Genomic DNA, 24,150 nt, shown 5'->3' with positions numbered 1-24,150 from the left:
TGTCCTGCCCAAACTGTGTCCTGCAGCCAGAAGTCCAAGGGTCACGTGACACACAAGATCCACTGCATGACCCATGGTGACACGGGTGATGCTCCAGGCGGGGCTGTGCCACTGTAACGTCAGCCAAGACCCTGGGAACCGTGTGGCATCCACATGCAGACTCCTGGGGTCCCTGGCAGCCCCCAGGAAGCCTCCTTCCCTTGCCCTTCCTCCCTGCTGCCCCCACTCCTGGAGGCCAGCGGTCCCCTCTCCACCTCTACATTCTGTCATTTGGAGAAAAGTACAGACAGTAAGAAAAAAAAAATAGTGCAGAGAACAGAGGACATGAGGATGAGTGTTGTCGCAGCCCTGGTCCATGCTCTGTGCCTGGCTGTCACTGATCAGCTGTCTGTCTATCTGCCTACGTCTATCTACCATCTATTTATCACCTGTGTAAGTATCACCTATCAATCAATCAATCAATCGTCTATCACCTACCTCTAGTGCCTACCTTGATCACCTATCACGAGCCTAGCTATTGTCTACCCACCACCTGTCCCCAGCACTGCCTGTCATCCTCTGTCTGTTCCTGCTCACTGTCATCCTATGTGCCTATCATCTGTGTCACCTGCACGCCACACACTCACCTTCTGCCTGTCTCCACACGGGTCCTTGTGTGGCCCTGCCCTGGCTCTTGTTCCATGCCCCCTTCATGGCCCGGTCCCCATGCTGTGACTCTGTACACCAGGCAAGGCTCCACCCAGGGCGGAGACCTCACTGCTCAGCCCCAGCAGTGGCCTTGAGCCCGTGCTGGGTCCTTTTTACCCAAGGTCACTGGGCAGACTTGTCCCCTGTGACCACGTGCCACTGAGGACCCAGTGTGTGGGATGGATCTCCTGCCAAGTCATCCATTCAGGGAGGGTTCGGGGAGGCAGGAAGTGACATCATGGGGGCAGCAGGAGAGGTGCTGCAGGGAGACAGGGGACAAGGCCAAGCCAGGGGCACAGGAGAAGCGGACATCTGGGTGCACACCCGGGGTACACAAGGGGTGCTTGGGTGGGGACGCTTTGGGGCCCTTGGCTCTCCTGGAGTGAGGTGGGGACCTCTGAGCCCGCGCAGTGGGACCCAGTGGCTGGGCTTGGGTTCCGGCAGGCACAGGCTGTGGGGCTGGGGGACCCCAGTTGGATGGTGACATGGGGCCAGAGGCCAGTCTGAGCTGCTGCCCCTGGTCCCATGGGCATAAGGAAGACAGGGTAGATCTCGAGGTAGTGTGAGACCTGAGGGGCGCGGAGTGGGGGCTGCCGGGCCAGGCTTAAGGCCCCCAGTGCTGTGGTTGGGGGTGCAGCTGGCATCCAGGGAGAGCACCAACCTCAGCTGGGGTGCTGGCACAGTGCCACCCCGCACAGCTCGCTGTGGCAAAGGAGTAGGAAGGTGCCAGGCCAGTGAGCACAGCCCCCGAGGCCGGAGCAGGGCTGATCTGCAGGATCCCAGGCCAGCTGCTGAGCCGAGGCCACCTCTGATGGTGACCCCGCACCTCCCAGCGCTTCCCCAGGTTCTGCCTCCCGGTGCTGCCCTTGCCCTGCACTGCAGGGAGATTCTGGGAGCTGCATGGCACCCCACAGCCACGGCCATGTCCCTGAGCCGCTGGGTGTGTCACTCCCACCCAGCTTCTCTGGGCCACAGAGACTGAGCTAGGATGGACAGTGGCCCTAGTGCCATGTCGGGGTCCCCTCTGCTCCAGGGACTGCCATCCCGGGCCTGAGGGTGTCCCATGGCAGGGGAACTTGGGAGCAACTGTGTCTTCTGGGTCAGGGTTTAAACGGCCACCCCAGACCCCCAGCACTGGGCTTTCCTGGCCTCTGCGGGGATATTAGAGAGAGCAGGGCCCTGATAGCCCTTAGGAGTGAGGGGACACGGGCCCTACCCGCCAGGCAGGAGTGAGGAGCAGCCTGGGGTCCCAAGGGGCTCGGGTCCTAGACACAGTGCCCTGTGTCCTTAGCTGCGGGCCTCGCTGCACACCTGACCGTGCCACGCTGGCGGCCACGGCCTCGCTGTTCCTCTTCGATTTCATGAAACTTGGTGGCTGTCATTTCCGTAGTGTACCTAGGGCTCCCTGGACAGAGGCCAGGTATGACCAAAGAAATAAAAGAACAGTTGGGTTTTGGACTTAAACACTTAGATTTCATGACAGGAGCACAGTGAAGAAAAGCCTCACTCTAAAGCCCAGCTCGGAAGCCAGATCGAAGCCTGGACTCTCCGTGGTGCTTGTGGCCATGGCTTTCACTGCCGACCTCACCCTGGGCAGCGCGGGGCTCCCCTCAGTGGTCAGGGGCTCCCCTCAGTGGACCAGGTCCCCCTCCAAGGGGCGGCTCCTCCTGCAGCATGGCTCGTCCTTGCAGGTTCCTGCCTTGCCGTTCTCTTTGTCCCTGAAATGCGTCCTCACGAGGAGCTGGATGGAGGTGGTCCGCATTTGGGGAGGTGTGAGTGTCCCCGTCTGGTTGTCCACCCACCCTGTGGCTCCCAGAGAGGACAGGGCCCCTCCACGCCTCTGAAGTCAGGGGCCGAGTGACAGCAAGTCTCTGATGTCTAAGGTGGGGGCACTGACAGCCCTTCTAGGAAGATGCAGTCTCCATGGCGAGGGATGGGACGAGGCCAGGTGCCACTCACCTTAGTGGACTTCGTGGTGCTCACGGTGGGCTCTGGGGCAGACAGCTGGGGCTGTGGAGTAAACGCCCTCAGGCACACGTCGCTGGGAAGGGAACGGGCACGGAGCACGAGCGAGGGCGTTCGCTGCCATCAGGAGGGGCACACCGCCCAGGGTCACTGGCAGCCGGGCAGGGTCAGGGTGGCCTGGGCATTGGCCCCCAGCTGGGTTCTGCGTCCCCTCTCCCCTGGCACAGATAGGCGAGCACGTCAGCTCAGAGGGAGGCTGTAGGGTGAGGCTCCATCATTCCGCGTTACTTTTCTACTCCGCACAGAAAGGAGAGGCCAGAAATGAGCCCTGCTGGGACAGTGGGAGAACATTTTGAGTAGGCTCTGTGTGGACGCTCTCCACGGCTGCTCTTCATTGGCGCAGCGGGCACGGTTGCGGCAGAAGACACTGGGGAATCAGCCTCCCAGAGAGGCCAAGCTCGCGTCCAGGCTGAGGCCACCGTGGAGAGCCTCAGCGTCCACCCAGAGCCCGTCCTGCCGAGCAGAGCAGCAGCCGTGCCGCCAGTGCTTTGCAGCCTGGGCACGTGCCCACACGGGCACCTTTCCAGCAGGGACCGGTCAGGCCTGTGTGGTGGAGGAGGTGGCGATGGCCTCACAGAGGTGTCATGTCCACGTCCCTGAGCGCCCCACTGGGTGCTGAAGCTGGGCACCATGTTCTGGGCTAGAGCTCCTGGGAGCAGGGACTCTGGGTCCTGAGCTGTCTCTGGGCACGGGACACGCATGGAAAGCAAACGCAGCCTTGTGGTGGCAGCTGGCAGCTCCACCAGCCTCTCAGGCTCACGGGCTGCACGTGGCCCACGGGCTGCTGCCACGGTGCCCCCCCCTGTGGTGAAACTGGAGACACTGCCTTGTGCCCCACGGGTCCCTCCAACCCTCCCATCTTCTGACCCTGACCCCAGGAGCACCTTGCCCCAGGACAGGCCCCCTCTTCCTGGCTGCTGTGCCCCCATCACACCTTGCCCAGGGCCAGGCGCGAAGAGTCAGGGTGGGGAGGGGCAGTCATGGTAGGCGCACGGCACCCCCGGGGAGCCCATGCTGTGCCGAGCGAGGGCTTCCAGACTTCCTGACACTGAGCCTCTCTCCATGCCACAGAGGCAGGGAGCCAGGTGCCCTTCCAGAGCACAAGGCCACTACCATGCCCACCTGCACACACCCGGTAGCCGCAGGGTCCCTGCGGACACATGGGGGCCGGTGGGGCCTCATCTCCCCCCGTGCCTGAGCTGGCGCAGCCCCAGCACTGAGGCCCAGGTTTCAGAAACAGAAATGGGGGAAGGCTTAGCGCCTGCGGAAACCTGGGATTGACGTGCCCAGGAGGGGCACATGGGCAGGACTCTAGAGGGCTAGGAGAAATTTGTTGCTGAGGGTAAAGGGAGGTGGCACGGGTGGTGCCCCAGGTGGCTTTAGTGGGGCCAGGTGCCTGCGACAGACAGGGGCAACCACGGGGCCAGAAGGAAGGAAGGTTTGACCTTTCAGGACTCCTGCTCGCCCTTACGGTTCCCACTGACCCCTAGGGGTGCCTGCTGCCCCTGGCATCTGGAGCTGAGATTTGAGGCTCCCTGTGCCTGGTGGGCAAAGGTCCTTGATGCCACTCAGGGCTCCTGCGTGTCTCCAAGCCCGAAAGTCTGGGGAGAGTGTGGCCCCCGCTCCCACACCGTGTGCCCCATGTGTACACGGTGGTTACGCCATCTGGCCGGATGTCCTGTAGTGGGCGGAAATCCCCTCTGCCCGGGAGGCCTGCTGTGCGGGCTCTGCGTCCCACTTGTGCTGTCACTGACAGCCTGGTCCCGGCTGGTGCCCTGCACCCAGGGCAGGATGCGGCCCACAGCTGAGGCCCAGCTGCACAGTGGTGGGCCTTGGATGGTGCTGGGCAGGAGGAGGTGGCAGCATGTGGGGTAGGGAGAACTGGCGCTGCACCGGCTGGGCACAGTCGGGCGCCAGCTGTCCTGGGGTCGCAGTCCTGTGAGGGCCCAGCTGCCACTGCTGAGCCCCAAGCTGGCCCCAGGCAAGCCCAGCTGGGGCCTGAGAGCCCTGGAGGTGGTGGCCTCATGCTGCCGGGCTTACCTGCCCCTCCCTTCTCCACTTCACCCAGAGAATTAGTAAGTGGCTACTGTGGGCCACACACTCCACGCCTGGGAGGGCCTGCTTAGGGCTGCTGTGGGCAGAGCAGGCCACACCAATCACAGTAGAGGGGGGCCTGCAGGTCGCAGCCTGGTGTCCCATGGCAGGGCCCGGCACTGGTTCCTCAGCGTGTCATGAGCCACGCCTGCTCCCTTTCCTTTCAGACTCGCAAGCAGTACGTGGATGCTACCAATGCCAGCAACCGAGTCTTCCTGTACTGCGCCTTCCTGGAGTTCAGGTACTGTTACGTGGGAGGGACCATGTGAGCAGGGCAGAGCAGGGTGGGCGGCGGGGGGACAGGGTGGAACGGGGGCAGCCGGGCCGAGTCACATAGCACCAGAGGAGGGCAACGTGGTCACACGTGACACCGGGAGGAGGGACCGGCTGGTACAGGTGCCTTCTCTCCAGTCCCGGGGATGTGGCTTCCTGTTCCGTGGACTCCGCAGGATGGGGCCTCTTAGAGCCTGAGTTGACCTTTCACCCCATCAGTGATGCAGGTGGAGCCTGCTGTTGCAGGGGGGCTCCGATGTGCCCTGCTGTCCTCTCTCACAGGAGGTGCCCTGCTGTCCTCTCTCACGGGAGGTGCCCTGCTGTCCTCTCTCACGGGAGGCTGAGGGAGAGGTGTGAGAGGCTCTGAAAAGCACCCCTGATCCCAGAGCCAGCACCCAGGACCTCAGACAGTGGAAGGCCACAAAGCAAACACAACCGATGACCTGATTAGAATGCACCACAGGCTTCAGTGGACCTCGGCTGAAGGGGGGAGGTGCGGTGGCCACCGCTGCACAACAGCCAGGTCCCCAGGGGGTGCAGGCCACTGTCCACATGAACACTCGCAATGCGCTGCAGCCGGACACAGGGTCAGTCCTGGCGGGTGGAGAGACGGGCCCCTGGCTGTGGGTGGGTTGTGAATCGTTAGCACAGCCGTCGTGGAATCAGGCACGGGGTCCTCAGAATTAACCATGGAGCTTCCCGTGGCCGTGGTCTGCTCCCACTTCCTGGTGAGGTCCAGAGGGAAGGAATTCCGTGTTAGGGAGGCAGCTACACGCCGCGTGTGCTGAACCTCACCAAGACGCAGACAGTGCAGCGGCCTGGGGAGCGAGGAACGGATCGGATCTGGGAAATGGGCCTGAAAACTTGCTGTTAGGTGCCGGGCAGCCTCACCCCCCTCAGACCGTGGCCTTGTGGATACAGGACCTGCGTCCTTCCCACCTGCCGCTTTCTAACGCTTACTTCTTAGTGTCAGTGGCTATTCAGCAAGCCACACCTGCTCACGGACTGTGCTGTTGGCTGGACGGTGGGACGGGGCGTGGCCAGAGCGGGAAGACATGCCCTTGCACTCAGAGACACCCCACCAGCTCTGCGGCCACTGGCCCAGCCTCTGTCTCCAGTGCCGCCCTGCCCCCAGGGGCGCTGTAGCGTGGCTTGGGGCAAGTGGCCCTGGAGCCTGCTTCTTGGTATGCATAGCCCAGCTGGTGGAGCACGTGCATATAGCTCACGGGCAGTGCCGGGCCGTGGCCTTTGGGCCGTGGCAGTTGGGCTGACCCAGCCTGGCTGGTCTGTGTATCCTGCTGAGGGCCGCCAAGGGGTCGTTTCCAGATCGGAGGATTAGGAAAAAGCTGAATATCCCACTAGCCTTGCACTCCCAGGATAATCACTTGGTTCTGGTGTGTTGTCCTTTCTGGACTTTGCTGAATTTAATTTGTTGGAATTATTGAGGATTTTTGTGTCTGTAATTGTGAAGGAACTTGGTCTGTAGTTTGTTTGTTTGTGGCTTTTGTAGGGAGGCAACGATACCTGTGTGAAAGGCCCTCTTTGGAAGGCCTTTTGGGATAGTGTATATAGAATTCCTACCACTTACTCCTCGTACTTTGGAGGAATTCACCGATGGACGCGTGGCCGTGCCTTCCGCTGCAGGCCGATCTCCCCACTTTCGGTTCCTTGATGGACCCAGGGCTATTCACCGATGGACGTGTGGCCGTGCCTTCCGCCGCAGGCCGATCTCCCCACTTTCGGTTCCTTGATGGACCCAGGGCTATTCACCGATGGACGTGTGGCCGTGCCTTCCGCCGCAGGCCGATCTCCCCACTTTCGGTTCCTTGATGGACCCAGGGCTATTCAGGCCACCGTTGCTTAATCTGTGAGCAGACACAGAGTCTGCGCTCTGTGGTTGGCCTTTTTGCTTCTGGTTTCTGGTGGTGTCCTGCTCTCATTCCTTGTGTCTGCAGTGCGTGTCTTTTCTCTTTGTTCTGAGTCACTCTTACTGGGCATTTATCTATTTTATTTATTATTTCAAAGAAACAATTTTTGGCGTGATTGATTTTTCTTTATCGCATGTGTTATGGATTTTGTTGATTTATGCTCTTCCTCTCTCACTTATCTCTCAGGGGGCTGTTTACCACCTAAAGATTTCATTTTTCTTTTTTTGGAATTTCCTAACATGAGGGCAAGATAGCTGATGTGAAATCTTGGTTGTTTTCTTTCCTTTTCTTTTTTTTTCCCGGAACCAGGGATTGAACTTAGGACCCTGCACTTGCCAGGCAAGTGCTTATTCTACTGAGCCATCTCCACAGCCCCTGGTTATTTTCTTTCTTTTTTTTTTTTTTTTGCTCCGAATGCCTTCAGGGCAGGTTTAGCTGGCTTGAATTGTGGGGATCAAACCACAGCAACCTGAGCCTGACTGCTTTGTTGAAGCAGCCGCTTAAAGAGCTGGTTATTTTCTAATGTAAACATTTAATGCCCCTCCTTTTCCCGGAAGTGCCAGTTTTGCTGCATCCCACAAATGCTCTGTTATTTTACTTTTATCAAATTCAGAATGTTTTTAACTTTTCCTTGTGGCTTTCTTTTCCACTTGTACATAATTCTGCGATGTGCCGTTTCATTTCCACATAGTCGGTTACCTGAAAACACTTTCTGGAAGTTTGATCTTTAAGTTTGTTAGAAGTCATCCTACGACCCGGGACATGTTCAGCCTTGGTGAATATGCAATGTACCCTTGAAAAAAATCAGTCCTTGATGGAGAATTCCATAATGCCAGCGAGACCCGGTTGACGGCTAGGTATGCCCTGGCCTCCCTGTCCTTATGACTGCCTGCCAGAATGCGCTACCCATTACGCTCGGCCTTTGTATCCTTGGTTTCTGAATTGATGGCTCCAACAAAACATGGATGGAAGAGATTTGGAAAGAAAAATTGCATCTGTATGGAACACATGCAAGCTTCCCTTCCAGCCACGCCCCCTCAGACAAGCCGGAGCCCTGACGCTCGTCCACACAGCCTGCGCCTTGTGGCAGGAGCCGTGCCCTCGCCCTGTGCAGCACAGGGGAGCCAGCCGTGGCTTGTGGTGCTGTCTCCCACCAGGGCTCGAGCACCCACATCCTCGCGTCTGGCCAGAGGTGTGAGAGGACCCCCGTGGGCCAGCGTCCTCATGGACTTAGCCATGGCTCCTTGTGGCTTTTTACATTTTTCTTTACTGTCTTTAAATTCAGACTGTTTGAGGCTGGATTTGTTTTCTGACCTAGTCATGAAATTTCTGTTTCTGATAGGTGTGTTTATCTGTCTGTCTGTCTGTCTGTCTGTCTGCCTATTTATTTATATTTAGTGCAGGATCTACAGGGTCTCACTACACAGATCGGACTCGTATTGATTCTCCTGTGTTCAGTCTCCCAAGCACTGGGATTACAGGCTTGAATCACCACGCCAGTCTCAATCACCTTCCCAGTGCACCCCGGGGACGGGGCCGGCACGGCACACCGGGAGTTGAACCCCAGTCCCTGCATCTGCCTAAGTAGGTTCTTTAACCCACTGAGCTATCTGGCCGGCCTGGTAGGTGCGTATAGACAATCGATATTTCTATAAATATTGATGGAGTGAAGCCTACTATTTTGCTAGATGCTTCCCAAGTTTGCTCTCTTTTCTGTGTGTTTTTAATGTCAAACTTTTCCTGGCTTCACTTGGATTTCAAGGCAGCATTATGGTGCTGTTTTGTCTCTCCCATTGACTTTGAATTTATGCCTCTTCTTCACGTTTTGTGGTGGCTGCCTGGGCGTGTATCACGCGTGGCCCCCCCGCGTGGTCTGCTGGCTGTGGGCATTCGGTCGTAGCAAGTGTGTTCTGCAGTGCTGCTGCGCGCAGGCTTCTGTGTAGCCGTGTCCTCGCTAGTGCTGTAGAGAGGTGTGGAAGCAGCGGCTGCTGTCGCCCAGGAGCCAGCGTGCAGCAGTGCCAAGTAAGACGCGAAGGCGGGGCTGCCCCGTCCAGCAGCTTCGCGTCCTGTGCAGACCCGGGCTTCCGCCCCGCCCCGTCCCTCGGCTTTCTTGTGGTGCAAGTCCTCTGGGCATGGACGCAGGGATGTTTGGCTGAGAAGGCATTCGCTTTTACTTTGGAAGATGTCTTCTCTGGTCTTGGATTCTAGCCGTTTTAGGTTTCTTCTCTGTGAAGCTGTACTCTTTTCAACAGTGACAAATGTTTAAGAAAAGCCAATGTCCCCTTCGACCTTTGCTTACGGCCTGTCCCTCTTTGTCCCTTTCTCGGGCGGGAGCCACAGGGCAGGGCATTTTTGTGTGTTGTTTCAATAGTTTCCGTATCGCTTGCAGGAAACGCCGTCTTGTTTCACTGAACATTTTGTGCGTCCTTCCACCCCTTTGTCTGTGTTTGGCCCCATTAGTGAATGTTTATTTTATTGGAGCGGCACACAGCACGCTCTCCGTGCACCCAGGGGAATGTCTCCCGCCTGGGTGCAGCCGGGCCAGGGCCGCTCCAGGCAGGGTATGTTTCCTGCCTCGCCGGCCCTGAGCCCGGTCTGTACCACACAGAAAGGTGCCATGCTGGCAGGGTCACTCCGTCATGGCGCCACTTGGAGTATGTGACGTGCGCGACTTCCCTGCCCCTCAGAGGGGCTGCTCTTCACTTCTGCGGTGCTCATGCGGACCCTTGCCTGGCAATGCCCCGGGCACCTCGGAGTACAGCACAGCCCTCCTGGTTTGGAGCACCCCTCCTCTGCAGGTCCGGCAAAGTAGCCTAGGGAATGGTACGGGACATGGTAGCCCGTGCCCACTGCGTGTCCCTGGAGACCGCTGGCCATACAAGAACAGCTTGTCCATCACTGAGGTCCCACCCATGCAGGGACTCACGCTTCCCTGGGGCAGAAATGCCACACCCAAGTGACTGGCCCAAGGACACTGATGGAGAGGTACAGGACAGGGTTCCGGGGCCACCCCTTCTCCCCTGACAGTGGCATCTCCCGCCACATCTTTGAGGCATTTGGATCATAGCTGAATATGACTCCAAGGCAGACTGAGGGCATCAACCACTCCTGCTTTAGGAATGTCTTCCCCAGAGGCCCCGCCCTGGGCAAAAGGCGACACCTGCCCGGCACCTGTTGGAATCTAAACATGAAGTGCAGGCAGGAGCATCGTCCTGGCCAATGCCGTCTCTTCCAGGACTGACCTGTGCATGTGGCAGCATGTTCCCTTCAGGCCACTTTCGTCTGGCTTATTCTTTAAGAAATTATCCAAGGAGCATGTGGATTAAAACCAGAAACATCACAGGACAAAGGTGAAGGCCCACCTGGCTGCTCGGGTCATCTGGCCTCCTGGCCTCTGGAGGCACCATGCTCGGGCGTGCTGGGTAACCCAGGTGTGAGTCACACTTGCATTCAGAGGAGTGTGCGATCCCTTTGTCACCGTGGTGCCCTGCATCTTGTCCCAGCAGTCCGTACTGGACAGTGTCTCATCACGTCTGTGTGCCTCACAGTGCCCGTGCCCATCAGCTCTGATCACCTCTGCAGATGTGTAGGGGCGGGCTGTGAATTACCATAGCGTGTGACTAGCGCCACTCGTGACTGGGTGAAGGCCCCACACAGGGCCTGTGCTCCTGGCCCACAGCCTCCCATGTGTTGTCCACGGTACCAGGCAAGGTCAGGGCCTCCGCAGGCCTCACCAGCGCTGGGGCCTCTGCTTCCTGCCTGCCTTCCATGCTGCTTGGAGCTCTGGGCCGCATGGCCCCCTCTGACCACCTCTGTTGTGTGCTTAGCTCTGGGAAAGGTGTGTGGTCGAGCCAGGGCTGTGCACGCAGGGAAGGAAACCTGTCCCACTCCATCTGCCGCTGCACACACCTCACCAACTTTGCCATCCTCATGCAAGTGGTCCCGCTGGAGGTGAGTGAGCTGGGCCCCGGGGGTGGGGTGGGGGGGTGGAGGTTTGGCAGCCTGGCTTCCGGTGGTCCCAGGTCCTCCTGGCCTGGCCACCTGTTGCACATCCTGGGATGTGCTCGGACCCACTGTCACCAGATTGAAGGGCACGTGGGGGACAGTGTGGTCCCGAGACGGGGCCATCAGCCCATCGAGACAGACTTGGCAGGGGACAGTGAACATCCAGGTCGCAGGGTCTGCATGCCGGGGACAGGAGGGGAGGGGAGGGACCCACACAGGGAGCACCCACCTCCGTCATATGGGAGGAGGCCGGACCCTCTGAATCCGAGATGAGTGCAAGTACAAATCTGTCACTGCCTGATAGCGATGACACCAGATTTAGACAGTCTGTGGGTGTCGTCGTGGGAGACCACATCTGTTCATTGCCAGAAAAGGTTGATTTGAAAAATGGTTTAAAATTACCCCTGCTAAAAATGAACGTTCTCATGAACATTGAAGACATTAAGGCAGAATTCTTAAGCAGATACCAGTTCTGCACACATCTACAGAGCACACGCAGGCGCCTCAGAGCCTACACCGAGCCCTCATCTTTGTTGGGCCCTGAGCAGGTGCTCGGGTCTGCGGCCCAGCTTATCCTGGGGACGCATGTCTTCACTTCCTGATGCCCTCTGAGGTTCCCTCCTTCCTCCTGGGTCCCCCAGGGTGGGGTTCACCTGCAAGGGCTGGGGCCAGGAGTGGGATCTTGGGGCTGCTGCCCAGGGAAGAGGAGCTCAGGGCAGTCCTAGGAGCCCCTCAAGGTGCCCAGGCTAGGATGAGGCTCTGCGGCTGGCAAGTGAAGCCACATCTCCACGCAGTAGTGGAGGAAGCTGCAGCTGGGGTGGGCACTGCCATGTGGGCCTGGCCTGGGGATTCCAGTTCCCTGGACCTTGACCCAGGCACTCACCAGTTTGTGTGGAATTCAGTAAGACAGCTCATGAGTAAATCAGCATCCGGAAGAGGGTTCCTAAGGCCAGGACTGGGATCGAGAGCTGTGCCCTTGGCAGGGAATGGGTTGGTCCCCGGGAGCTGCAGGTCGCCTGGCAAGTGCTGGGCTGGGCCACTCCTCTCTCCAGTTGCCTCTTCCTGGCACAGCCCTGCCCTGCAGGGGTGCAGGATCCCTTGCCAGGACAGGGGACCTTTCCCAGGTCCAACCTGACAGCCCCTGGGTAGAGCACTGTGGCTAGACGGTCACTGCCTGAAGGCTGGGGACTGGTGGTGGCCAGCAGGCGGCTGCATTTGTGATCCTGGTGGAGGGCGGTATGGGTGTGAGGGCCACAGGTCCTCCAGGCCTGCTAATCAGGGAGCCCACAGCTTCTGGAGCCCAAGGGCATGCTCGCTGACCTTCAGGACCCAGGGAGCCTACATGTCCCAAGGGTGGGTGCTGAGGAGAGCGGTGCAGGAAGGGCAGCACAGGGCCTGCTGTGGCCGGGGAGAGGAGATGTGACCAGAGCAGAGCCCACCCTCAGGTCATTTGTAGACACATGGAACCCTGGTGTCCTGCCTGGGCATAGTGACTCCTTTCACCTCCTAGCCAGGTGGGCAGGGAGGGCGTCCTCCAGTGGCTGTGGAGCTCTGGGTGACTGGCAGAGGACTAGGAACCCAGCATGCATGGGCCACAGCTGCAGCCCTAGCAGTAGGAGGCTGGGAGGCTGGGACCCTTGCAGCCCCCTCTCCCAATCCCTCTCCTCGCCCGCAGCTCCCACGTGGACACCAGGTGGCGCTGTCGTCCATCAGTTATGTTGGCTGTGTGCTGTCCGTGCTCTGCCTGGCCGCCACGCTGGTCACCTTCGCCGTGCTGTCGTGAGTCACCTCCTCCACACTCAGGGCCACTGCTCCAACACCTACATTCTGATCTGGGGTACAGGGGCTGGGGGCCACAGCTGGTGGGGAAGACAGGCTGCAGAGTGTCAGGGCTGAAGGCTACAGCCAAGCCGGAAAGGCCTGGAAAGCCCCGGCCCACACTCCAAGTTCTGGTGGGATCATAGCCGGGCCAGAGTGGGCCGCAACCCTTGCCTGCACCTCAGCACCCCCTGACTCTGGCAACCTGACTGCCCTAGGGATGGGGCCAGTCAACAACCGGGTGGATTACAGCAGGGACAGCATGGTGACACAGTGACCATGCCCCATGGGGACAGAGGAGAGGAGCCCCAGGAGGGAAGGTGCAAAGGCCCTGTGGCAGGTACAACCAAGAATGGGCCAGGACGGTGGCACATGCCTGTGATTCCAGCTCCGTGGGAAGCAGAGGCAGGAGAACCCCAACTTCCAGGCTGGCCCAGGAGCTCAGTGGCTTAGCATGACTCCATCTCAGACTAAAAGATGGGGTGCAGCTCTTGCAGAGTCCTGGGCTTAATCCCTAACACTCAAGAAAAAAGGAGAACAGAAAAGGGCACAGTGGCAGGGCAGGGCAGAGCATCAGCAGCGGCAGGCAGTGGGGTCAGACTGCGCAGGCCGTGAAGCCAAGCCCCGGGATGGGCAGGGGTGGCACTGGGCTGCTGAGGAGGGTCGACAGCCTGGCCTTATTGGCGCCCTGCCCGCAGCTCCGTCAGCACCATCAGGAACCAGCGTTACCACATCCACGCCAACCTGTCCTGTGCCGTCCTGGTGGCCCAGGTACTCCTGCTCATCAGCTTCCATGCAGAGCCGGGCACGGTGAGTGGCTGGCTGTACCTGGCCCTGCTGAAGGTCACTCCCAAGGGCATGGTGTGGCTGCGGGCCAGTGGGAGCCGGACAGGAAACAAAGCCACAGGGGGCAGTGGGAGCAAGAGTGGAGCCCGCAGCACCTGGGGACCCCTGTGTCCCTCTGGCGCAGGTCCCCTGCCAGGCGCTGGCCACGCTGCTACATTACTTCTTCCTGAGCGCCTTCGCCTGGATGCTGGTGGAGGGGCTGCACCTATACAGCATGGTGATCAAGGTGTTCGGGTCAGAGGGCGGCAAGCATCTCTACTACTATGGCATCGGATGGGGTAGGTGGGGCATGGGGGGGACGGGAGGGCGGAGCATGGTGGATGGGGTTGGGGGTGGAGGCGAGCCCTGCTGCTCCGGCAGAGGCTGAAGTCTCGCAGCCCTGGAGACACTCCTGACACTCCCGACTCACCCACTTGCTCGCCCTTTAATGGAGCAACTTGTGGTCTTCTTGATTTTCCTGGGGTGTTTGGTTTAGTTTTGTCATTTTGAGACAAGGTCTCGCTGCATAGCCCAGGCTGGCCTCGAGCTCCTAGCGATCCTGCCTCAGCTTCCCGAAGGCTGGGATCACAGGTGATTACAGGTGCGCGCTACCGCGTCCCAATTTCCTGTCATCTGGTGCAGAGCCTGTGCTCCAGATGTTGTCACTTCCCCCTCTGCTTGCCCTCGCTGTCCTCGTTCTCGGTCCGCTGAGCTCTGTGTGACGTCCTGGTTCTCAGCGGGTGGCTTGCCACCTGGATCGGGAGGCACTGTCTTCCCAAGTGCTCATCAGGGCCCGCGTTGCCTTCGTGCGCCCTCGCCTGCATGAGCCCGCTGGTCACCTACGTGTGTGGCGCCCAAGTCCCACAGGCCAAGACTGTTCCCTGTACTGGTGGCCAATTCCTTGTGCTCACCCTGGGTGGTTCGTGTGGCCCCGTTCCCCTTAACAGTGTGCTCAGGCTGGCTCTGTGGACCAGTCACGATCGGCCTGGAAGAAGCTGCAGGGAAGAGCCATCTGTGCCGTGCCAGTGGGCGTGCTGGGGCTCTGTGCTGTCACTGTGTCACTGCTCTGTGCCACCCTGGCCTTGGGCTCCGCACTGCCGCAAGCAGGCAGCCCTCGAGTCCACTCTGTCCTCAGCCTGACCGCTTGTTTCCTGCCTTGCACCCCGGGGTCTGTGCAGACTGTGTTCCTTGTCCTGATGAGCCGACCGCTTAGGGTGACGGGTGGCTCAGGGGTGCGGCGTTCCTCTTCCCTGAAGTCCTTGCTGAGTAGCCGCTCAGGCTGCGCGCCCTGCTGCTTGCACGGGTCCTCTTCCTCCTGCTGGCCCCGCCTGTTCGCGTCCGGGATCCGCAGGCATTGCCCGGGCCAGCTGTCCACTCTTGCTCTTGGGTCTACTCTACCTCCACAGCGAGCACCTCGACTGGTGTGTGTTCACATCTGCCTTTCGTCCACGTTTCCACAAACTTGTGACCTCTCTTGCTCTGTTCTTCGTTTACTGCCTTCCTTTGAAATAAGTGAAATTTTCTAGTGTAACCCTTCAATTCCCTGATGGATTCTTCGCTGCATTTCTGAGTTGTTTTTTCCTTAGCCGTTCTAGTGGTTATTGCGTCCGTCTTAGTTAGTTACATCCGCTTCCTACCGGATTCCAGCGGGTGGGGAAGGGCGACTCCGGCTCTGCGGTTCCCCTTCTTCTGCTGTTCCCGCTTGTTCCGTCCTCTCTGACCTCACAGGAAGCCGAGATGAGGAGAGGCCGGCGCGCCTGCGGGGTGCTGCGCCACCGTCCCCCCTGCAGTTTCTGGCCGCCTCGGCCACCAGCCTGTGCGTCTCCGCCCGCTCTGTGGCACAGGAGCCACGGCCCCGCTGTGCGCTGTGGGGAAGGGTTGCTTTTCTGGTTGTCACACGCCCAACAGGCAATCGCCGGTTTCTACTCCTCTTTCTCTCTGGATGGAGGCGCTACACGAGGAGGGCGTGCATTTAGTCCGTCCCTTGTAATGCCACAATCGCCTTCACCAGTGAGGCGTGCATACGTGCAGTGCGTGCGTGCGTGCGTGCGTGCGTTAGGATGACCGCGAGGCGTTCTGGTGGAACTTTCGTTTCCGTCTCTGCACCTCGCAAGCCCGCAGTTCCACCTGGATCCTTGATTGTTCCTTCAAAATGATGCCTGTGCCCTCGCTGCTGTGGAGGTGGTGTCGCCGCGCGCACGTGCCTTTCTGGGGCTGTTAGTCCTGGGAAACGCACTGCGCCGAGCTGCCAGGTCTTCCGTGACATCTCCGGGTCCCCTCCCAGCGCTTTCTGCCATCTGCTCGCCCTGTGCGCACGCGCGTCACACTCCTGCCATCGTCCTCAAAATCTGGGTGCGGGTGACATGCAGCAGCGCAGGGTCCGGGCCCCTCCAGGGCCGCGTGTTTCTGAGCACAGCCCCCTGGTCCCAGGGGCTCTGTCGGGCTTGCCCCCACGTCCCCTCGCGGCCAGCAGAGCATGCCCAGCACAAACCCACCCCAGGTGACAGCCCTGCGGGGTCGTTCGGCACCATCTTTGAGGTGTATAGGAAGGTTCGGCCGTTCTCTTCCTGAGTAAAGGCGATTCCCTGTGCACCCGTGGTCTCCCAGGTGCTCTGCAGAGCGTCTGCAGCCCTGGGTCTGGAAGCTTTTCTCTGGCCTGTCATCTGAGGGAGCCTGGGGCCAGGTCACCCTGCCTGCGCCTGGCTGGGCTGCCTGAAGTTTTCACACTCGCTGTGAAGCACCAGCCGGGCAGCGACCTGCCTCATCTGGGTAGACTGGTACAGACTCAGCCTCGTGATGGAGATTCCCAGTCAGCACGTGTGATCTGTCTGCAGCTGGAGCCGAGGAGCGACGCCCCACAGGGATGCACAGGGCGTGTGGGTGGCCACCTCCCCCCGTCTGTACCACCTGCAGCCCACACAGGAGCCCAGGTGGCCCCCAGGCCAGTGTCCTCTGCTGTCCACCCCAGGAGCCCAGCTCCTTCTGTTTATCCCCCGGGGCAGCTGGCTGCAGTTAGTGAGGGGTAGGAGGTGGGGCGGCCACCAAATGTCACTCACCGATTCCACGAGGAGTTAGTCACATACCGTGGAGGCAGGGTGTGGGCACATGCATGTGTGCTAAGCCTCAGTGAAGCCAGCTGGTGGGGTGACAGGGCATGTGGGGAGCCCTGCCAGAGGGAGGAGCCTGGGGGCGAGCTCACGGCCTCATGGTAGGTGTGCACCTGTGTGTGAGGCTGTGTGTGTGCACATGCATGGTGTGTGATACGGTGAATGAGCCTGTGTGACGTGGCCTGTGTGCTACTGTGGGTGTGAGGTTGCGACATGTGTGTGAACGTGTGCCACGGCAGGCTTATGTGGGTGTGGCATGGTGAGAATGCATGTGTGGCTGCTGTGGGTGTGGGTGTGATGTCCTGGTGGGGGGTGTCTTGCGTGGGCCACACAGAGCTGAGCAAATGATTTGTCAGGAGCCATGGGCTGGGGTCCCGGACACGCGTGGCCTCTTTGGAGGCTGAGCCTGGGCCCCCACGGCCTCTGCCAGCCTGCCCTCTGCCTCGGGTCTTGTTTCTGCCATCACCCTGTCAGAGGCCCAGGGCCCCGTCCCCCACTGTAGCGGCCGGCTTGGCTTTTGGCCTGAGTGAGCAGCACAGGCCTGGGCTTCTTGCGGGGCATTGGCTTGGGGCCCTTCCTCCCTGTGATGTGGCTGTTCAGGGATCAGCTCCCACTCTGACCCACCCCGCTGTCCACACGCACCTCCTGTCCCTAGCAAAACTGGAGGCCAGAGAGGCCCTGCTGTCCCTGTGCTGCACGGCTGGCCTATGTAGCGCCAAGGCCCGGGCTCCTTCCCCAGCCCAGTTGCACCTCATGGGCTTCCTCCTCCAAATCCAACCCAGAGCATGTCCCTTGCAGACCCCCCACCCCGAAGCAGCTCAGGGCCTGTAGCAGCTACCCAAGGGGCCCAGGTCCCTGCTGACCACTGGCCTCCCCCTCCCCCTCTTTCGGCTGTGTCAGTCCTCGTAGGATGTCAGAGTCAGTGCCTGGGCTCAGAGTGGCTCCCAGGCTGCGGCATAAACCACAGCTACCCAGAGACCAGTCCTCGGGGGCAGCGCCGCCTCTAGGGTCCTGGCTCCCCTCCCCCTCGAGGAGAACACAGCAGAGGAAACACTCGGCCTGGACCCCAGAGCAGCTCCTGCCCTTGGTCGGGCGGCCCAGAGTGACAAAGGTCCCCGGGAAAGGCAGCTCATGGCCACCTCTCCGGCTGCACTCCAGAGGCCCTGACGCCCAGCCGTGCACGTAACCCTGTGGTGGGCAGAGCACAGCGTGCAGAGGCAGGGCTGGGGACTTCCTGCCATGTTGACTGCTTCACACACAAAGGCCAAGCCAGCCCCATCTCAGCCCAAGAAGCCGAGAAACACCTTGGAGGGCCCTCAGGGAGGCCACGGGGTCTCGCCGGCTTGAGCCCGCACCTTGGAGGGCCCTCAGGGAGGCCATGGGGTCTCGCCGCCTTGAGCCCGCACCTTGGAGGGCCCTCAGGGAGGCCATGGGGTCTCACCGCCATGACCCCCTCAACCCCAGGGTGAGGCCCAGGCCAGTTTTAGCAGAGCTGGGCCAGAGGCTCCAGGAGGACTTAATTTTAAAAGATTTTTATTTTTACTAGTACAGACTTGCAGTGCCTCGCGATTGTGTCCATCCCGGGCGCTGGCGTGTGAACACAACTCATCCTACCTGGTCTGTGTCCCCTTCACCTCTCTAGGGAGAGCAGAGCCCCAGAGCCCTGGCTTTGCAGAGGCAGGAAGCCCTGCGGATTGGGGCCCTGGGGTTGCCTGCCCTGCTGCGCACTCCCCGTGCTGCCACTCGGAGGAGGCCTGGTGTAGCTGGGTGGCACAGCCATGGCGCCTCGTGCTCTCGCTTAGCCTTCAGGTACAGCAGCCGCCCCACAGCAGCCCAGAGGAAAGGACAGGTGGCGGCTCAAGTGCAGACAGGAGCACGGTGCGGGCTCCAGGCACGGCTGGATGCACTCGGCAGCAGTTTGCTTTCCTTGACTTCTTGAGGTGCCACAGTGGCTGTGTGGCCTGGTCCCGCTAATACCCTTGCGCCCTCAGGCCAGCAGGAGGACAGCAGCCTTAGGAAGAACCCAGCTGAATCTCAGGCTCTGTCCTTAACTGGCCCGCTGTGACCAGGGCCCAGGTGCTATGGGGGGTCAGGGCTTCTAGAGGCAGGAGTGGGCTGGACCCAGGCTCAGAGCCCGCAGGTGAGAGACAGTTAGCTTGCCGAGGAGTTTTGGGCTCGGATAGGGCGCCCGGCCCACCCGGCCCCCTCGGCCCCCTCAGACCAGCCAAGCTGCCCAACTTTTCCCTGCAGCTCTGGGGCGAGTCCTCACCACCCCTCTGCCTCGGGCTGGGGGCTTCTGTAGATGTTGATGGGTACAGTCTGTGCCCGGCCGTGTTCCCGCCTAGCTGTGTCTGGTCTCAGCGAGTTAGGAGCCAAGGGCCGGGCTGCCTTGTGACATCCTCCCTCTTGCAGGCTTCCCCCTGGTCATCTGTACCGTCTCTATCTCCTTCGCCATGGACAGCTACGGGACAAGCAACAAGTGAGTGGGTGTCCGGGGGTCTGGAGCCGCCTGGCCTGGGTGCTGTCTCTGTCTGTCGGGGTTGGCATCTGTGCTGAGAAAGCGTGGGCCAAGGACCTGAGCCGTCACGGGGCCTGGGAGCTCCTGACTGGGCTTCTTCACCCATGGCTGCCCAGCCCACGCTCAGGGCCTTCGGGTAAGCAGGTGTGGCTCTCAGCCAGCACCCAGGAACCCTGGGGCAGACCGAGTGCAGCTGCATGCACGCCTGTGGCCTGGGGCGGCGTGTGGAGGCCCGGGACCCCCGCAGCCCCAGATTGGCCCCTGCATCCCGGAATGTGGTCTTGGGGCCATTGTGGGGGAAGAACGCTTGAGAACCAAGAACGCTGCTGGCTGTGGCCTGGCGGGGTGGAGGCTAAGGATAGCCCTGTTGAGGCCGGTGGCCAGGTGGGGGCAGGTTGATGAGTGACACTTTGCTCTCCCCACAGCTGCTGGCTGTCGCTGGGGACAGGAGCCATCTGGGCCTTTGTGGGCCCCGCCCTGCTGGTCATTGTGGTAGGTGCTCCTGGGGCACAGAGCTGCACAGGGAGGACAGAGGGGCCCACTGTCCACATGGCTCCTCCTGACCGCTTCGGGAGAGGCCAGTGCCCCAGAGCCAGGCCACACAGAACACCTGCAGTCACCAGGAGCTCATGCCCTTGGTTTAGGAGAAGCAGAAATTATAACAAAGCCACACCTACGGGAGAAGCCGTCCTGGAGTGTGAGAAAGGAGACAGGAGTGGATGTAGCCTCGGTGGCTGGGGGACCCTCTGGTGGGGGTGCAGAACCCCAGGCCAGCTCACAGGCACTAGCTGGGGGATCCAGTTGTTATCATCTGTCCTGGAGTCACAGCCCTGGAGCCCTCGGGCCAGGGATGATGTCTGTCTGAGGGGCTTTCAGCTGTGTGAGCTCTGCCCAGCCTGGAGTCCAGGCTGTCACGGGTTGGGGACAGTGGCGGGAGGCTGCCGGTGTAGCTGGGTGTCCCGGCGGCCCTGGCTTGGTGCCGTTGGTCTCCAGGGCAGGAGGTCCTGCTGTGTGGGGTGGACCCCCCACCATCCTTCCCGCCCTGAGAGCTGCACGCCCTGTCAGAGCTGGGGGAGCCCAGATCGGGTTTATAGCTGCAGAGGGTGCAGTCAAGGTGCAGCCTGGCTCCGCTTGTTGCTCCCAGTGAACGTGGCTTCCAAGTCCCTTGCTGTCCCAGAATAAGATGAATCCTGCTGCTCACAGGCCAGACTTCCGCCTGCCCGAGCACCAGGGTGGTCTCAGTGATGTCACAACTGTGTCACTGATAGCCGTTGATGAACCTGCCTTGCTGCTGTTCTGACAACATTACTGGGCTGGAGTCCTTTCTGATGGGCCAGCTTGTGTATCTGGCCATCACAGACTGCTTACTGTGACTGGAGGAGAAGAGGTGCTCTGATTGGCTAGCTCTGTCTGAAACTGGAGGAGAGGGGTTCTCTGATTGGCCAGCTCTATCTGAGACTGGAGGAGAGGGGTGCTCTGATTGGCCAGCTCTATCTGAGGCTGAAGGAGAGAGGTTCTCTGATTGGCCAGCTCTATCTGAGGCTGAAGGAGAGAGGTTCTCTGATTGGCCAGCTCTATCTGAGGCTGGAGGAGAGGGGTGCTCTGATTGACCAGGCTTGGGTATAGCTCTAACCTGGGGGTAGAGTCCACCCTGCCCTGGGGGATGTGGCTTCCTGGAGAGCTGATGCTGTCCCTGAGGAGCAGAATCTGTCAAGATTGGCAGGAATGTCCTGCTTCCATCTCGTCCAGTACTCGAGGACCAGAGCTCCCTGACCAGCCCTGGCGTCACGGTCACTTGGAGTCTGGTGGACAGGGGTGTGTCCAGCTAGAGGGACCTGAGCCAACCCAGGTGACGGCAACCTGTGTGTTTTGAGCCAAGTCCCTGTGGTTCCTGGGTGGCACCAGCATGGGGTCCTTTCTCAGGCCCCAGGGAACCCAGGCTGTGGCTGACACCACCAGAGGCATAGGCCTTCAGGGTCCTCACTCACAGCCTTCCCGCTGGGGTGTCCGAGCTCCGTGCCCTGAGGACCATCGGACTCCACGCCGCACGAAGGCTACCAGTGGCTGTTGGGCGTGAGTTCTCGGGTGGCACCGATGCCCCATGCTCCATGCCCACAAGGACCCACCCCTTACCTCCCGCCCTTCCTCAGCTGAGGCCCCTCTAAGTGTCCCCTGTGGTGACACTTGTCACCCGCAGCCCTGGGGTCATGGTGGTTAAATTAAGGATGAGTTCCAGAGAGGTGCTGAAAGGCTGGGTTTGTTCTCTCATCATTGAAATTCTGCTCAGACCTCTCGTGCTGCCGAGGGGACTCTGTGGCTGCTGGCATCCTCGCTGCTGATTGGGATGGGGGTGGTGTCGCCTGTGCACGTGACCCTGGGTCCCTTGGGCTCCTCCACCAGAACGCTGTGGAGGCAGTCTCTTCTTCCTGACCCAGGGTACTGCTGGGGTTATCACAGGAGGTGAGTTTTGAGTTATTTTTCTTTTATTTTGGGACTAGTTACAGCTGAAATTTAGTTAGGTAACTTGAGTTTTGAAATTTTAACACATGTGGTTCAAAATTTTTAAAGAAGAACTTAAGGATATATGAGAAGTGTACACACATGAGAAGCCTCCACCCCAATCTTCTGAATTCCCTGGTCTCCACCTCCTCCAGGAGGTGCCAGGCTTGGGTGTCTCTCTACACCCAGCTTTTCAGTGGTCACCCTGAGCGGACACATGGGCTGTGGCTCGAAGCCCACCCTTGGCCCTCTGTGTCCCTCGGCACAGGTGGCACGCAGCCTGCTGGCCTCTGCCCACCATGCTGGATTGTTTCTCGTCCTTCTGACAGAAGGGCGGCCGGGGCTGGCAGGGGAAGGACCAGAGTGCAAACATGCGGGTGCTGGGTTCGAGAGCCTGCAGGCCCTGGGATGAGGTGGTCTCAGTGGGGGCGGGAAGGCCCAGATCTGTCTGCTGAGCCGGGAATGCAGATGTGGGGCCAACAGCTGGGAGGGGCATCTTGACCGCCAGCCCCCAGGAGTGCATCACTCCTGGCCAGCAGCCGCCCGGCCTGCCACACGGAACATTTGGGACACGGGTTGGGCGCAGGACTCCTACAGAGGCTTCTGGCCTGCGGCTGGCTGCCTCCGACTGTATCCAGGACCTCAGGACTCTTCAGAATCAGGAAGAACCCTGTGATGGTGCAGCCCTCAGTGTCCAGGGCCGTGGAGAGCAGCCAGGGAGGCCCTGAGTGACCCCAGCTGGAGGGTCCCCAGCCCTGAGGGTGCAGGGCAGCAAGGACATCTGAGATGACAGGCCTGGGCGAGGCCCTGCTGGGGTGACCGTCTTTCCATGGGCACTTTGCACTGTGGTTTCTTACTTGCTGTCACCGGTGGGTCATGGGTGGCAAGGCTGCTTGTTGCCAGGCTCATGCGAGTGAGCAGTTCACGAGGAGCTCTGACCCCTGCCCATGTGACCCCAAGGCCCCCCAGCTCGGACACAGAGCCAGGCTGGTCTGTGCAGGGAAAGCCCGTGTGGCACTGCTGGTCCCCGGCCACCACCACACCGCTCTTTCATCCCTCTTCCATGTAGGTCAACATTGGCATCCTCATTGCGGTCACCAGGGTCATCTCCCAGATCAGTACCGACAGCTACAAGCTCCACGGGGACCCCAGTGCCTTCAAGTAGGTTGGCTGCGGGGAGGGGCTGTGGGTTTGGAGCCCCACAGCCTGCGCCGGCCCACCTTGCCCACCCTCTGTTGGACCTGCAGACTCCGCCCTGTGGCCTCCTTGCCACAGCGGGGGAGGAGCGGTGACAAGGGAACCTGCTCACGGGAAGACCCTAGAGAGGGCCTTCCTGCTGCGGTCTGGCCTGGCCATGTGGACCGGAGGCCAGGGATGCAGAGGCCAGGTCCACACAGCTTCCTGCCCTGAGCTACTGGCCAGGTCCCAGAGGACCCAGTGTAGACCCCTGTATGGTAGCTCTGCAGTGACACTGTCCCCAGATAGCTCACGTCGCTGTCGGCCTCACACCCTGATGCATGCTGCTCTCCTGGTGGCAAGGCCTGGAGGAGCTGGGCCCTCGGGAGCCCCTTTCCTCCTGTGGACAGCGGCCCTGGCTGGGCTTCAGGTCATGGAGCAGAACTCACTGCAGGGTCTGGGGCCTGGGTCTCATGGCCACCCTGACCCTGGGCACCATGGGGCTGAGGGGCAGGCAGGCAGCTCCCAGCCAGGATCTGGGGTCTTTGCATACAGGGAACTTGAATTCTAAGCCAAGACATCTCCAGAGTGACTTCAGCTGCTACAGTAGATCTTTTCTGATTTGAAAGCAAATGTCATAAACAAGCTAGCAGCGGATCGATGAAATAATTATTCCATAATGAATTCCAAGCACTGTAAATTACCCTGGCATGCTGGCCTTTGAAGTTTGCTAGGAAGGAAGGAAGTTTGCAAGGGTGGGGTCGGGTGTAGCCCCCTGATTCGGGCCATTGTCCCTGCCCACTGTGGTGGCTAGCAGGGCCCTGTGCCCTCCCAGCCCCTCGGTGCCCTGGGAGAGTAGACTGCACATCCCTCCCACCTGCACGTCTCGGGGCCACATCGGGCAGGAGGGGCGCAGCCGCCAGGGCCGCAGCTCCTTGCCACCTTCTGGTCCCTTCTGGTGCTTTGCCTGTGCCCAACAGTTCTGTCGACGTGTGAGGAGAAGGGCCTCCACAGGCTGGACAGAGCCCCCAGGGAGCCTGGATGTCCCTGCCCGCCCTGCTCCTTTTACAGAAGAGCAAAGCGTGGCTTAAAGCAGCGCCTGACCCCTTTCTCGGGGCTTCTCCTGGAGCTGTCCTTGGGTCCTGAGGCCAGGCTGTTTCTGGGTCCTGGGACAGGCGTACTGCTTGGGTCCTGA

The 24,150-nt window shown here is 60.3% G+C and overlaps 1 protein-coding gene across 2 annotated transcripts in view; it reads left to right on the top strand.

The window, feature by feature from the left end:
- Adgrd1 (adhesion G protein-coupled receptor D1) overlaps positions 1-24,150 on the top strand; it is a 98,642-nt gene that overhangs the window by 50,930 nt on the left and 23,562 nt on the right. For both annotated transcript variants that reach the window (XM_023720630.1, XM_004635955.2), the window contains 8 exons: positions 4,974-5,047; positions 10,835-10,958; positions 12,688-12,791; positions 13,529-13,640; positions 13,801-13,954; positions 19,175-19,241; positions 19,706-19,772; positions 22,849-22,940. In XM_023720630.1, the coding sequence (XP_023576398.1) occupies positions 4,974-5,047; positions 10,835-10,958; positions 12,688-12,791; positions 13,529-13,640; positions 13,801-13,954; positions 19,175-19,241; positions 19,706-19,772; positions 22,849-22,940 (794 nt within the window). The remainder of the gene's footprint in view (positions 1-4,973; positions 5,048-10,834; positions 10,959-12,687; positions 12,792-13,528; positions 13,641-13,800; positions 13,955-19,174; positions 19,242-19,705; positions 19,773-22,848; positions 22,941-24,150) is intronic.

The sequence above is a fragment of the Octodon degus genome, unplaced genomic scaffold (genome assembly GCF_000260255.1).
Source record: "Octodon degus isolate 3935 unplaced genomic scaffold, OctDeg1.0 scaffold00076, whole genome shotgun sequence".
In the NCBI taxonomy this organism is placed as follows: Eukaryota; Metazoa; Chordata; class Mammalia; order Rodentia; family Octodontidae; genus Octodon; species Octodon degus.
This window is presented reverse-complemented; position numbering and strand designations above follow the sequence as displayed.